The 15,076-nt window shown below is 43.8% G+C and overlaps 1 protein-coding gene across 1 annotated transcript in view; it reads left to right on the forward strand.

Annotated features, from left to right (window-relative positions):
• The window catches only part of LOC125227743 (potassium voltage-gated channel subfamily H member 8-like), a 177,143-nt gene extending 162,588 nt beyond the window's left edge, over positions 1-14,555 (forward strand). The window contains 8 exon segments of the mRNA XM_048132055.1: positions 1,226-1,405; positions 9,852-10,051; positions 10,978-11,227; positions 11,308-11,423; positions 11,492-11,781; positions 12,497-12,695; positions 13,573-13,728; positions 13,946-14,555. Coding sequence (XP_047988012.1) covers positions 1,226-1,405; positions 9,852-10,051; positions 10,978-11,227; positions 11,308-11,423; positions 11,492-11,781; positions 12,497-12,695; positions 13,573-13,728; positions 13,946-14,419 — 1,865 coding nt within the window. The 3' untranslated portion in view covers positions 14,420-14,555.
• The last annotated feature ends 521 nt before the right edge of the window (positions 14,556-15,076 follow it).

A 15,076-nucleotide genomic window follows, 5' to 3' on the forward strand; every position in this document is an offset into this window, starting at 1 on the left:
AAATGCCTCGATATCGATTCCAACAGTGTTTGATTGTTCCGCCATTATTGTTACTATCCGCTCACACTCGTAGATAATAAACTACTACAAATGATAGGATTAAACTAAAGTGGGTAGAAATGAATTTTGCTGACAAAGGTACAGCATATCTAGACGCGGCGAACTCGCTACGAAATCGTTGCGCGCTCGCGGCGAAGTCGCGACGCACTCGCTGCGAATTGGTAACGGGCTCGCGACGAACTCGCTGCGCGCTCGCTTCGATTTCGCCTCGCTTGTAAATCGCAAGTGTGATAAGGCCCGGGCCTCGATCGCGAGTAGCTACTTGCGCCGGCGGCGGACGCGGTTGTGTGCGTGCGCCACGCGCACGCACACAGGGCCTCTCTGTGGGTTCCACCCCCGTCAGCGCGACGGCGATAAAGACCTAAAAATCTCAAATTTGAATTCGTGCTTCGGTATCGTATCCTCTTAAGGGTTAATTCGCCTTCTGAATTTGTTATGAAAGTGCGTGCATTAGTGACGAATCGCTTAGTGGACGCCAGGCTTCACATATTGCTTTTCGTTTTACCAACAACGCCATTCATTCATAAGTTTCATTAACGAAACCATGTGGTTACGGAGTGCACACGAGTTGAATACGGCTACGTAACCAGTCTAAAATGTGCCGTCCAGACGCGTAAGAAGATCATGGTTCCGGAGAGCGCCCTTACACTGGTTTTTTGAGCGTATGACTAGCCCGCACTCAAGTGGCTATTCTAATTGTATCACGTACGTTATGCACAGTCACTCCATCTAGTGACGAGAGGTAATAATGCTTAGACGACTCAATAACGTTCAATGCGAGTTTGCTGATGTTGTATTCAGTCGTGTAATAAATTTTAGATTCGAATTTTGAAAAATATTGCATTGAATTCGTGTTTGTGTGGATTTGTGTATTAAATTAATGATATTCTTAATGCATGAGACTAAAATAATACCTTTGAGACCTTTAAATTTATTGAATAAATAGGTCATAATGGCTAATCGTGGCACGTAGCGCCATCTATGATTTTGATTTGACATTAATTATACGATGTTCCGGATGAGACCCCATGCCTTTCCTTTCTAAACAGTACGAAACCCATAAATACTCTTGTTGATCTTAAACAGGTTAATATTCAATTAACCCAAAGCGTGAATGTACGTGGAGGTTATTTTTAATGCGTGTGATCGATTTCTCGGTATACAGGGTGGATAAACAACTTGGCGGAGCGGCTGAAAGTGCCAGTGCCTGAGATATCGCACAGTGAGAGCTACGTCACCGCGCTGTACTTCACTTGCTCCTCTCTCACCAGCGTAGGCTTTGGAAATGTCTCCGCTAACACTTTACCCGAGAAAGTTTTTAGCATACTTACGATGCTGATTGGCGGTAAGTTTGACTACAACACCAATGAGAGCTGAGTGACACTGACAGTTGACATAGCTTTTTTTTCTAATTTCATACATTCAGCACACGCAGAGGCGTTATCACCTCATCTGCTATTAAATTTCACAAACGTCATTTCGGTCACTTGAAATAGGATAATAAATAAATTATTATACGAAATAAAGATAAAATAGCCACCTTTCCGTGATCGTTATAACGTATTCTATAAGAAAAATATATTTTATTTGGCTATCTTCAAAAAACTTTACCTACCTACCCCATACTAAAATTATAAATGTATTAATGGGTAAAATTTTACTGTGTTTTGTTATCGCACATATATTTATTTTAAGTAAAAGCCTTAAAAATATTGATAGTTAATTTCTATTAAAAAACCGAGAATCTTATTTAATTTAAGTTTAGTAATGTGATAATGAACGTTTCTTCAGATATACTTTGTTTGTATGAAAAGGTTTTTAAATTCGTGGGTGAAAATGGAATAATATCACTGCAACACTTGCGTCCCGCTTGTTACCGAGGCTTCGTGTGCTTTCAAATGTTTTGTGTTATTCTCTTTCTCTCAGTTTTTTTATTAACTTGCTCATTACGTGCAATATATCAGTGAAATTTAAATGTGTTCGACAATTAATGGACTGTATGAGGGGCGAAAAGGGGAAAACGATAGAGTGGAATTTAGGGCCGAGTCAGCAAGGAAGTTGGTATGGAGTGAAAATGATAAATGTGATGTTAGACGAATAGTGTGAAATGAGTGTAAGCGAAGTTTACCTTACAGTCCGGGAATGTGAGGACTGAGTCGTCGGTCGCGTTGTAGGCCCGCTGGCGGTGATTTCAGCTCCTTGTCGCAAGCTAGAGGAAGCGTAAAACCGTTACCTTCGAGCTTTCAACTTAGACCTTCGACGTTCTCTCCACGGATGATCCTGGCGCTCTCCGATACACAACACTGATTGAAATTAAGTTAAATTACGGGTGATGGTGCTTTCAAATAATTTACTGCGAGAAATAGCGAGACTGGCTAAGGTGATGGTGACTGTTCGCGAATCTGTTGCGTACTGGCTCTGTCAATTGCATGACAGAGCAACCGTTTTTTTTTAATATTCGAATTTCAACTGTGACAAAGTGTTGCCACAGTTAACATGAAAAAATATCCGAAAAATGATGGGCAAAACTGAACATTCCGCCCACCAAAATACACTAGTATTTTGACGTAGTGCGAAAAAAAAAAAAATGGCGAAAACGATACGGATACGAAAACATTAAAATTAAACGAGAAAATAGACGACACAATTGAACCGCTTTAGAGCAGCATCTACACCGGCAATGGGCACAGCTTGACCACAGGCCGTTTGTACAACCCTGTGGCAGTGCGCACGGAAACCACACGACAGATTCCATCGGATCCGGGGTGTGTCTCGACGATGCGACCCAGGGGCCATTTCATTGGGCTCGTCTGCTCGTTTATGACGAGCACGAGTGCTCCGACCTGGATGTTAGACTCTTTGTCGTGCCACTTCATCCTCTGTTGGAGAGTATGCATGTACTCCTTAGACCATTTGCTCCAGAAGTCTTGGTGCATTTTCTGCAGCAGCTTCCAGCGTTGGAGAGGGCCAACCCGGACGTCTGCCAGATCCTCCTCAGGCACGACCGACAGGGGTTCTGTGGTCAAGAAATGACCCGGAGTCAAGGCTGAAAAGTCATTAGGGTCGGAGCTGAGAGGAGTGAGTGGCCTTGAGTTCAGCAAAGCCTCGACCTGAGTTAAGACCGTCGAAAACTCCTCGTACGTCAGCCTTTGGTTCCCTATGACGCGCGAGAGGTGTGTTTTTACCGCCTTGATCCCGGCTTCAGCGAGTCCCGAGAAATGTGGGCTCCCTGGCGGGTTAAATTCGAAATGAATTGCTTCGCGTGCGGCAGCATCCTCCACGAGACGTTGGAGGATGTTGCTCGCACCGACAAAGTTTTGCCTTGGTCAGAGACTAACCGACTGCACCGACCTCGACGGGCGACGAAACGCCGGAGCGCAGCCAGAAAGGCGTCTGAGGACAACTCCGTAGCCAGCTCAGTATGTATCGCCTTTGTCGCGGTGCAAACGAAGACGCAGATGTAGCCCTTGTACGTCTTGTTCCCGCGACCACGACCAAGGGCGATATCGAAAGGTCCACCAAAGTCGACCGCTGAGCTCGAAAAAGCCTTCAGTTGAGTGATGCGATAAGCTGGTAGGTCTCCCATGAATGGCGCAGGAGCGCCCAGCGGGCGAACCCGGAAGCATTTCATGCACTTTGAGACCACGGCGTAGATAGCCCGCTTAGGACTCATGATCCAGAAATGCTGCGCCAGCAAATTATGGAGCGTTTGGATGCCCGGATGCATAAAACGCCTGTGGTATTCGTCAATCAAGAGATAGGTCAGACGGTTGTCGCGAGGTAGCAAAAGGGGATGTTTAACATCGAATTCGAGAGAGGCTCGCGACAAGCGTCCGCCCACCCTCAAGAGACCCGCGTCATCTAGGAATGGGCACAGTTTTTTAAATGCCTTCGGGAGAGAGTTCGAAAGACTACTTGTCACCTTCTCGATCTCCGAAGCAAAGTGGTGCTTTTGCACATGGCACACGAGGAACATGAGGGCCTGTTTAAGTTCTAGCGGTGTCAGGGGACCGCTCAACAAGTTGTTGGGCATCTTCTGATTCCTCGCGTTATATGCGAACCTGCGACAGTATGCAAGGACACGTTGCAGTGTCCTTAGCGACGAGAATTTATTCATCAGGTTGTCTGTCCATGATTCTTTCACTGAGACAGTGAGCACAGTGACCTTGCGCTCTTCGTGTAGAACGTCCAGATCCACTGCCACCGTGGACTTAGGCCAGTCAACCTTATCCAAACCTAGCCAAGATGGGCCCTGCCACCAGTTATTGTGGTGAATCAGGTCATCTGGCAAGAGTCCTCGCGATCCACAATCTGCAGGATTGTCACCAGTCCTCACGTGCCGCCAACAGTCTGGAGGGATGATATCCTGAATGTGACTCACGCGGTTAGCCACGAAAGTTTGCCATCTGGACGGGCAAGACTTTATCCACGTCAAAGCAACGCTGGAATCAGACCACGCACAAATTTCACAAATCTTGTGGAGGGGCGTCAGAGCCTCTGCAACAGATGCTATCAAGTCAGCAAGTAGAACCGCAGCCAGCAACTCTAGACGGGGTATCGACAGCTTACGAAGAGGTGCCACTCTTGATTTGCTGCAGACCAGATGAACATATCGCGTTCCATCCTCACCTGACGTCCGTAAATAGACCACCGCGCAATACCCTCGCTCTGAGGCGTCGCAGAAACCGTGGACTTCGAGCGAGACGAAATCCTTGACCATACGGCGCGGGACAGACACCGATTTCAACGAAGGAAGCTGCGCTTTGAATTCTTGCCATTCGGATGCAAGGTTCTCTGGCGCATCATCATCCCATGAAACACCTGAGACCCAGAGCAACTGCATGAGGTACTTCGCAAAGAACGTCACAGGTGAGAGGAGGCCCAGAGGGTCGAAGATTCGAGCGATCTCTGAGAGGATAGTGCGTTTAGTGCACCGTCGATCCTCGACAGACACTTTGAAGGTAAAGTCATCCGTCTGGGGTAACCACGAGAGGCCGAGAATTTTTAGTGAGATGTCCCCAATGGAGTTGAACTCTCGAAAGTCCTCGGAATATAGGTCTGAGGAGGGGACACCCTCGAAGAACTCCTGGTGGTTGGACGTCCATTTCCGTAGATGGAAGCCACCAGAAGCTAAGATGGTAGACAGCTCCAATCGAAGCTTCCGTGCTTCTTCGACAGACTGAGCTCCAGACACCACGTCGTCGACATAGATGTCTCGGTCTAGCACTGCTGAGCCAGAAGGGTATTCTTCTCCTGATTCTTTCGCCAGTTGAGCTATTGTCCGAAGAGCTTGGTAGGGAGCTGAGGACACGCCGTAAGTAACGGTCAACAGCCGATAGTCCCGGATAGGCTCATTGACAGACGGACGCCACAGGATGCGCTGATATTCAGCATCTTCCGGGGACACTAAGATCTGCCTATACATTTGCTTGACATCTGCTGTGAACACAACACTATGCCACCGAAAACGAAGGAGCAAGTGGAAGATGTTGTTTTGCAGCTTCTGCCCTGGCAGTAGCGCGTCATTTAGTGAGACACCCCGGCTGTCCTTGGCACTAGCGTCGAAGACTACCCGAAGAGGAGTGCTGGTCGACGAGGGCCTCAACACTCCATGGTGGGGTATGTAAAAGAACCCCCAAATCCACCTTTGGAGGATCACATTCCTCAAGGTGGCGACAGCTTTTGTAGTCCTTCATGAAGGCTACATAGTTCTGGTAGAAGTCGGAGTTACTTAATAACTTCCGCTCCAACGACAAGAATCTCTTAAGAGCGATGGCTCGAGAGCCCGAGAAGATAGGTTTATTAGAAGTATCAGCAAAAGGTAAAGGAACGACAAATCTACCTTCTTCTGTGCGACGAAAATTAGCGAGAAAGTATTCCTCGCACAGCTGATCTTCCTTCGACAAAATGACGGTGTTCGGAGAGTTGACATCTTCCAACTCCCAGAACCTCTTAATGGAGTCGTCAAGCGATAACTTGCCCACTACCAGCTGACAACTGTTGTTACGGAACCGAGAACGACAAATGTCCGTAGTACAGTCGCCTGCGTCTCCCATCAGAATCCACCCGAAAACGGTGTTGACGGCAGTCGCCTGGCCCGGGGCCCCATGGATTAAACCTGGGCGCAACGAAGAAGCGAAAATATTGACATTCAACAATAGATCAACAGGTCCTGGAATGTGCCAGTAGGGGTCAGCTAATTCTAAGCCCCTAATATGTTGCCATGATGACAGGTCGACAAGTTCAGGCGGCATCTCAGGACAAATTTTAGGCAGCAAATAAGCCTGAAACGAGAGGCTAGTATCGGCCTTCCCAACGCTCGGTGTGATGGTACACGACAATGTACCACCAGGCTTCGACACAAGTTCACCGATACCAGTGATGGCATGGTTCCCATATTCTGCCCGGAGACCAAGTCTCTGTGCACATGCCTCACTTATGAAATTACAACCACTGGCACAGTCAAGCAAGGCCCTTACCTCAACTAAATTCCCTCTGGCATTCTCCACCAATACCCTCGCAGTCGAAAATAGGGATGAAGCGGCAACATTATTGGCTACCATCACCAGAGGATTTGTTGAGCTTGATGGACGCTTCAAATTATCCACATCCGTTGCCGGGGGTACAGGCACCTTACCACTATTAAAATGCAACAGCGTATGGTGAGAGAACCGACATTGCTCACACCGCTGCTTCGACTTGCAAGACCTCATAGGATGTGACCCCGACAAACACAGAATACACAACTTATTCTCTTTTGCACATTTAAACCGAGAAGCGGGGTCATAATTTAAAAAGGTTGGACAGGATGTAAGACTATGGGCCTGTCCACACACCTCACACTTAGGAGCGGAGACTACTAAGGCTACTTTTGGCTTATTAGATGGCTTGCTACTACTCGGCTGCGGAGCACTAGCAACAAACCCCGATGCCCCTGCCGCGTCTAAGGCACGGTGTCGCTTTTCAATAAAATCCTGCAATTTACTAAACTCAGGAATGTCATCAGAGTTATGTTCTAATTCGAATTGCTCTTTAGTGTTCCTATCAAGCTTCGACCACAGTAGCTGTACAAGAAGGAAATTTTTGTCCGGTAAGTTGAAACCTTTCAAAATCGACAAATTTTCAGCAAAAACCCTATAAACCCGCTGCAGGTCACTAGCCCGAGATGCCTTCACCGGCTCACACTGTACAAGCTTCTCATAGTATGTAGTAGCAATTAATCTAGTTTTGTTATATTGCTTGTACAGCGCTTCATATGCTACCTTATAGTTGTCATCGGTGACAGGATAATTCTTTATAAGGTCATAAGCTTCGTTTTGCACACTGGACAAAAGATAATGTAATTTTTCAACCGGAGCAATGTCAGTCCGCTTGTCCACCAAAGAATTAAACAACTGCATAAATGTTACCCAATTTTCAATTTTCCCATCAAATGCTTTAATTTGCAGTTTTGGTAACTTAGGCAAGACCGGCTGCGGCGGGCCCGAGACTGACGAAGTCCCAGCACAAGGCTTCCTATTCTGCAACCTCGACCGTACTGCCCTTACTTTCGAATCGAACATCGCGGTATGTGAGCAGATCTCCCTGTGTTCGGAACGAGGAGCACTACTTAATAACTTTATCTGCGCTTCATGGAAGTTCTTCGCTATAGAACACAGCTCACTCTCGTCACATAGCGCAAGTTCGGAGTCCGACAACATTTGCAAATATTCAATTCTCATTACCTGATAGTCACGAGCAATCATCACCGTGTCAACCTCTGTTCCGACAGACTTATCGCCATTCGTCATTATTACAGCGTTAAATTACACTAAAAACGGCGATATTAATATAAAATTACAACAAAACTAATCTTCACAGAATAAATCACAACACAAAGTCGGTTGATTGACACTGACAGAAGTGACAGGTGTCAGCTGACAGGTGACACTTGACAAAATTGTTGCCAATAAAATGAAAAGTGAGTGAATGATTTTTGTTAAAGCACCATTACCCGACCAACTTTCTTGCTTACCCACAAATTTTTAACAAATCTACCCTAAATTTTAAAGTGCGAAAAATGACAATACAAATTTGAGAAAGCGAATATTTAAACGAAAACGACAAATCATAGGCGCTTTATCAAAGTATGCGGTTCGAAGGCCAAAATGTTCGACAATTAATGGACTGTATGAGGGGCGAAAAGGGGAAAACGATAGAGTGGAATTTAGGGCCGAGTCAGCAAGGAAGTTGGTATGGAGTGAAAATGATAAATGTGATGTTAGACGAATAGTGTGAAATGAGTGTAAGCGAAGTTTACCTTACAGTCCGGGAATGTGAGGACTGAGTCGTCGGTCGCGTTGTAGGCCCGCTGGCGGTGATTTCAGCTCCTTGTCGCAAGCTAGAGGAAGCGTAAAACCGTTACCTTCGAGCTTTCAACTTAGACCTTCGACGTTCTCTCCACGGATGATCCTGGCGCTCTCCGATACACAACACTGATTGAAATTAAGTTAAATTACGGGTGATGGTGCTTTCAAATAATTTACTGCGAGAAATAGCGAGACTGGCTAAGGTGATGGTGACTGTTCGCGAATCTGTTGCGTACTGGCTCTGTCAATTGCATGACAGAGCAACCGTTTTTTTTTAATATTCGAATTTCAACTGTGACAAAGTGTTGCCACAGTTAACATGAAAAAATATCCGAAAAATGATGGGCAAAACTGAACAAAATGATTTGGAGTGTTTCGGTGTCGTGTTTTAGTGACAGTGCAAGCCAGAGTTTCAAGGTTAGATACTACCTGTTTTTAAGAGATAGTTAGGACTTTCTTTGGCTTGTTTAGTAATGGCAGCGTTAATTCATTTTGACTGTTGTATAATAGATTACTTACTAAATGAATCAACACGTTTTTCGACGCAAACAAAAGAAATGTATTGTCACGCGAGGCCGTGATCGTCCAGAGTTAAATATAAGTTATAAGCGGAGAGATGGCTTTTTTAAGCGCTTTCATAGCGGACTGTATGATAAATGCACTTGGATGGGCGCCTAAGGTACCTAATATTAAGGTAAGTTGCGTTTTTTAGGGTTCCGTAGTCAACTAGGAACCCTTATAGTTTCGCCATGTCTGTCTGTCCGTCCGTCCGTCCGTCCGTCCGTCCGCGGATAATCTCAGTAACCGTTAGCACTAGAAAGCTGAAATTAGGTACCAATATGTATATCAATCACGCCGACAAAGTGGTAAAATAAAAAGTGAAAAAAATGTTTTGTTAGAGTACCCCCCCTACATGTAAAGTGGAGACAGATTTTTTTTTTCATTCCAACCCCAACGTGTAATATATTGTTGGATAGGTATTTAAAAATGAATAAGGGTTTACTAAAATCGTTTTTTGATAAGATTAATATTTTCGGAAATAATCGCTCCTAAAGGAAAAAGAAGTGTGTCCCCCCCCCCCCCCTTTAACTTTTGAACCATATGTTTAAAAAATATGAAAAAAATCACAAAAGTAGAACTTTATAAAGACTTTCTAGGAAAATTGTTTTGAACTTGATAAGTTCAGTAGTTTTTGAGAAAAATACGGAAAACTACGGAACCCTACACTGAGCGTGGCCTGACACGCTCTTGGCCGGTTTTTATTTTTTGCTCTGTGTTGCCTTCCAAATATATTCACGCGCCGCCACTGCTACCTACCCAATCCTATTGATGAATGTGATATACAACCACTACAACCAGGTATTTTCATGTACACATTTGTCCCATTGATGTCAGTTGTAGTGAATTGTTCTAATACATGAACATTTTTTCTCCATCCTGTAGCACTCATGCACGCCGTTGTGTTCGGTAACGTAACCGCCATTATTCAAAGAATGTACTCGCGCCGGTCCATGTATCAGACCAAGTGGCGCGACTTGAAGGATTTCCTCACCATCAATCAAGTCCCCAAGGAACTCAAGCAACGCATGCAAGACTACTTCCAAACCATGTGGTCGCTCAACCATGGGATTGATATCCACGAGGTAAGGTGACGGACCCAATCATGGACAGTTTAAGATAATAAAATGTTGCCTATTTTTAATATTTCGCTGATACATTTTTAAAAATTCTACCGCTAAGTGTGTTAAAACTTGAATGTCCTATCCTTCTTTTACATTTCAAGCGTATTGCAGAATATATACTGCTATTGGTTTCCTCATAGACCTCATAGTTAACAAATTAAAACGAGGTGTTTTTTCTCCAGTCATGGACGTCAATTCTCCGGTAATGGATCCCTCATTATGGACAGTGAAATAAGTTTCGTCCTGATATTTTTTTCAGTAAACTGACGACTTTTATCTTGCCACCAAATCCTTCAGAAATACAGATGATGTGCGTAAAGGATTTCCTTCGTATTTTTCCGAAAATGTTCGTATTTGTCATGCTAGTTCAGTCAATGTCAGTACATCTTGTACTGAGACTGACTGAAATAGCATGTCACGTTCGTACGTTTCCGTAACAATACGAAGGCAAATATTTTCGCACTACACCTGTAACCGAATTAAAAGAAACTTCAAAATTAAGCAGCTCTCTGACTCTTGTTTATGAAACTTATTTTAGAAACTAATTTTAGATACTTATATTTAAGTGTTTTTTTTGCTCATAATGGCATCACCGTCCATTATAGGGTATTTTAGATTAAGTCAACGCAACACACTAACCAGTTTAATCTACCGTAATTCTCTCAACTCAACGGACGAACTTTAGCGTTTTTAAATGGATCTCAGACGTCTTCTAAAAGGATTACAAGATTTTTCTCTACACCAGAATTTCCTTTTTCCTCGGTAAATCTTAAGCATGTTTGAGAGATGGATGTAAATTTAATGCCACTGTCCAGTCGCTTTGAAGTCGTAAACGAAGTGAATAAAATTCGCATAAAGCTTATTATAGTATTTATTTTATTTTTCAGACTCTAAAGGAATTCCCCGAGGAGCTGAGAGGCGATGTTTCATTACATTTGCACCGAGAAATCCTATCGCTTCCAATTTTCGAGTCGGCATCACAAGGCTGCTTAAAGTTACTATCGTTGCACATTCGAAACAACTTTTGCGCTCCTGGCGAGTACTTAGTCCATAAAGGCGATGCGCTCACGTACATATACTACATTTGCAATGGCTCAATGGAAGTAATGCAGAACGATATGGTAGTCGCTATCCTAGGTATGTAACAATAAATATTGAACAGCTGTTGATTATTTTTCAGGACCTAATTTTCACAACTTTATTTCTTTGATAAACAGGCAAAGGAGATTTGGTGGGTTGTGATATGAATGCTCATTTACATGCATACAATATTGGACAGTCACAAAATAACAACCAAGATTCGGTTATCGTCAAATCGAGCAGCGACGTTAAGGTATGGATAACTTTACGCAGTAAGGACTGTTTGTAACATTATCTGACGTGATTTTTTATTTATTTCAGGCTCTTACATATTGTGATTTAAAGTGTATAGCTATGAATGGTTTAGCCGAAGTCCTTCGACTCTATCCAGAGTACCAGCAAGAGTTTATTCAGGATATTCAGCATGACCTTACATACAACCTTCGAGAAGGCTATGAAGCGGAGCAAGAGTCCGACGGCAACGGTCACCCCTCCCTCACTCTGCCTTCTATATCAGAAGATGACGAGAATATAGCAGAGGAAGGGCTATCCCCTAAAATGAAACCACCGCCTCCTAGCCTCACTAATAGTCCTCGCCATTTGAAATTCAGGTACCTAATTATCGAAATTCATTAAATAATCTAAGAACTCGAAGACCCTGAACATTTTCCCAAGTTCATTTTATTAAACAAATTAGTAACTCGAGAGAAACTCGCTGTGTTGCTTCAACGATTCCGAATCAAATAGGTAGTTGTGAACACACTTGGAGTAATTTAGCGCGTGCAAGTTCAATTAAATTCATGATTCCTATGTTTATTTGTTATCGACAGGCAGCAAACATGGCCTGTATTCTGTATGGTATCAAAATTTAACCGTAATCTAGAATGATCAAAGCTGTGCAAACCGGTAAATCTAGTTAATTAATGTGCCCTCGGTTTACTTAATCCAGACAAAGGTGTTTAAAGCTAAACGTTATACTCGATTAACGTATATTTTGGTATTACATATAACATTATTTCCTCCTAGTAGAGCGTAACGTACGATATCGGTTTCCTATCTTTTGTATCTTGGATGACGTATGAAGTGTATTCCAAATGTAAATAGATGTATGTATGTATGTATTCTTTATTTGCTAGAATCATGGTACAGCTATTACAGATACCTACATAATACACATACGTACACTTAAACATAGTTTTAAATACCCCTAACTTTAGTCTCTAAGGCAATCAGTGAAGCAAGAGCACTTGTCCAAATTAGAACAGATGGTCGCTATAAGTGTTCTGTTTAAACCGTTTTCGCATTAATTATTTTTACATGTTCCAGACCAGACGGACAGCGGTTAACACACAGGGAATTACGGGAGAGAATAGAAAGACAGCGTTCTGTTGCAACGCCTAAGATTACGAAAGCCGATTCATTAGAGGGATTAAATTTAGAAGTGTACAACGCACGGTCCTCTGTGGATAGACTCGACACGCAGGTGTCGAGCCTGCACCACGACGTGGCCGCGCTCAGCATGGAGGCAAGTCAACAATGATGTCATATGCCATTAACTTTATGTTGACCCGCTTTATCAAGAGACAAGGAATCACTATTAGATAAGGTTATCATTTGATAATATATGCAAATCGCTTTATTTTTGTCATATCATATTTTATCGTAGTAAATGTTTAGGTTGGAAGGCCACGGGTGACATCTACCAGTCGTATAGGTACTACTGCCAATAGGCATATCCATGTACTTAAAATAATTTCAATAGTGTATGTTTACAAAATTGCAACCTATCTGAGATCATTTATCAGATGTACGTTGTTTTTGCGCGCTTCGCCAAAATGAATTACTACGTAGCATGAACCATTTCTTTTTACATTAGGACTGATATAGTCAAACACAAAAACGACCCCTGAAAAACCCCAATTTTTGGTATAAAACTGGCATTGTTTCGTAGCCTGCGGGCCGATTTTTGAGTCTCACGCGTTCGAATTCAGAAAATTGTCACTGAAAATAATAAGCAATTTACCGTTTTCAACCGGTATTTTAGTGACAAAATCCCGTATGCGAGATTCAAAAATCGCTCTCCTGGAAGTGGAAAAAAAAACATATTTTCACCTATATTTTTACTTGTTTCTTAATCTAAGAATAATCATCAAAAAACTTTATTTTAATACCAAAATATGGGCTCAAAACTTGTAATCGTCCTTGCTACGCAGGTATCTATGTATACTAAGCATTTTAAAATCTTAGATAGTCACAATTTTTTTTAAAAATTTTCATATAAGTACTAGGATGTATGCTATTCTATAAATATAGTAGCATTTATGACTTAACTGAACATAAGCAATAGCAAGACTCGCCTTCGTTATATTTAATGAATTCCTCACTAGAAGTTTTTGGATCAGGTACGGAATGCGATACAAGCACTGCAGGAGATGACGGCGGCGCCGCCGGCCGGCTGGCACTCGGCGCACTCGAATCCCAACCTGCAGTGGAGCACGCCGCCTAACCAGCTCGCACGCAGCTGCAGCCATCCGCCCGATGTCTTCTGCTGGGATCAGGTAACACATGGACCTATAAATTATCACACATAATCTGCATCAATGAAGCCACTAGCAACACGCAAAAACATTCATTAAATGTTGGTATATACCTACAATTTGAAACTATTCACACTAACAAAAGTGTACATTTTTGAAAGAACCGGATCTGCTTTCATACAGGTCGGCATCATTTACTAAGTATATAAAAGAGTCATGACAATATTTCTTTCCACAGCAAGAACGGCCAACCACACCTGACCGCCTAAAAGTACATCGACATACACAAACAGAACCTTTCCTTCATTCCATCACACAATACATTCTCGAGCACCCCGCCACCGTGATGCTCCTGCTCGGCCTCGAACCCGTGACCACACTTGCACCCGCGCCCTCCGCGGTCGACTACTATGACCCGCGGAGTCGCAGGCCTAGCACGCTCGAACAAATCGTGGAATCAGAGAACGGAAGCCAAACACCCTCAAGTACGGCAAGCGAAAAATTCGAACTCAACAGAAGCCTAAGCGAAAGCGTCAAAGACATTGATATACAGCCTGAAGTGAAGAAACTGGAGAGGCAGGACGCAAGAATAACGAACATGAAGAGGAACAGGTACTCCGCTAGCGACCTGAGCGACGAGACGGAGCGGCTGCTGTCGGCCGCCTCCTCGCTGCCCAGCACCCGTAGCCTCAAGTTTAATATTAACAGTTAGGTTTCATCATCATCATCATCATCATCATATCAGCCGAAAGACGTCCACTGCTGGACATAGGCCTCCCCCAAAGATTGCCACAAATAAAATACCTATCCTGCGCCACCCGCATCTAGCGGACTCCTGCGACCTTCACCAGGTAATCAGTCCACCTTATGGAGGGCCTACCCACGCTTCGCCTTCCGGTACGCGGTCGCCACTCGAGAACCTTTCCGCCCCAACGGCCATCGGTTCTACGTGCAATGTGCCCCGCCCACTGCCACTTAAGTTTAGCGATTCGGATGGCTATGTCGGTTACTTTGGTACTGTTGCGGATGGTCTCATTTCTGATACGATCTCGCAAAGAGACTCCTAGCATAGCCCTCTCCATTGCCCTTTGGGTGACCTTGAGCTTTCTTATGAGGCCCATTGTATGAGGCTCGAAGTTTGACCTACCTAATTGTCCTAGGTATATATAATCGTCTACAACTTCGAGTGTAAAGCCTCCAATTGTAACGGGAATTGGTGCTACATGGGTATTGGACATAATTTTCGTCTTATCCATGTTCATCCTAAGACCAACTCGCATGGAGGCTGGAGTCTTAATCCATCCTCCAGTGCAGCGGTAAAAAGCTTAGGAGATATGACATCTCCTTGCCTAATTCCCGCTGCAACGGA

Source organism: Leguminivora glycinivorella, chromosome 7 (assembly GCF_023078275.1).
Source record: "Leguminivora glycinivorella isolate SPB_JAAS2020 chromosome 7, LegGlyc_1.1, whole genome shotgun sequence".
Lineage (NCBI taxonomy): Eukaryota > Metazoa > Arthropoda > Insecta > Lepidoptera > Tortricidae > Leguminivora > Leguminivora glycinivorella.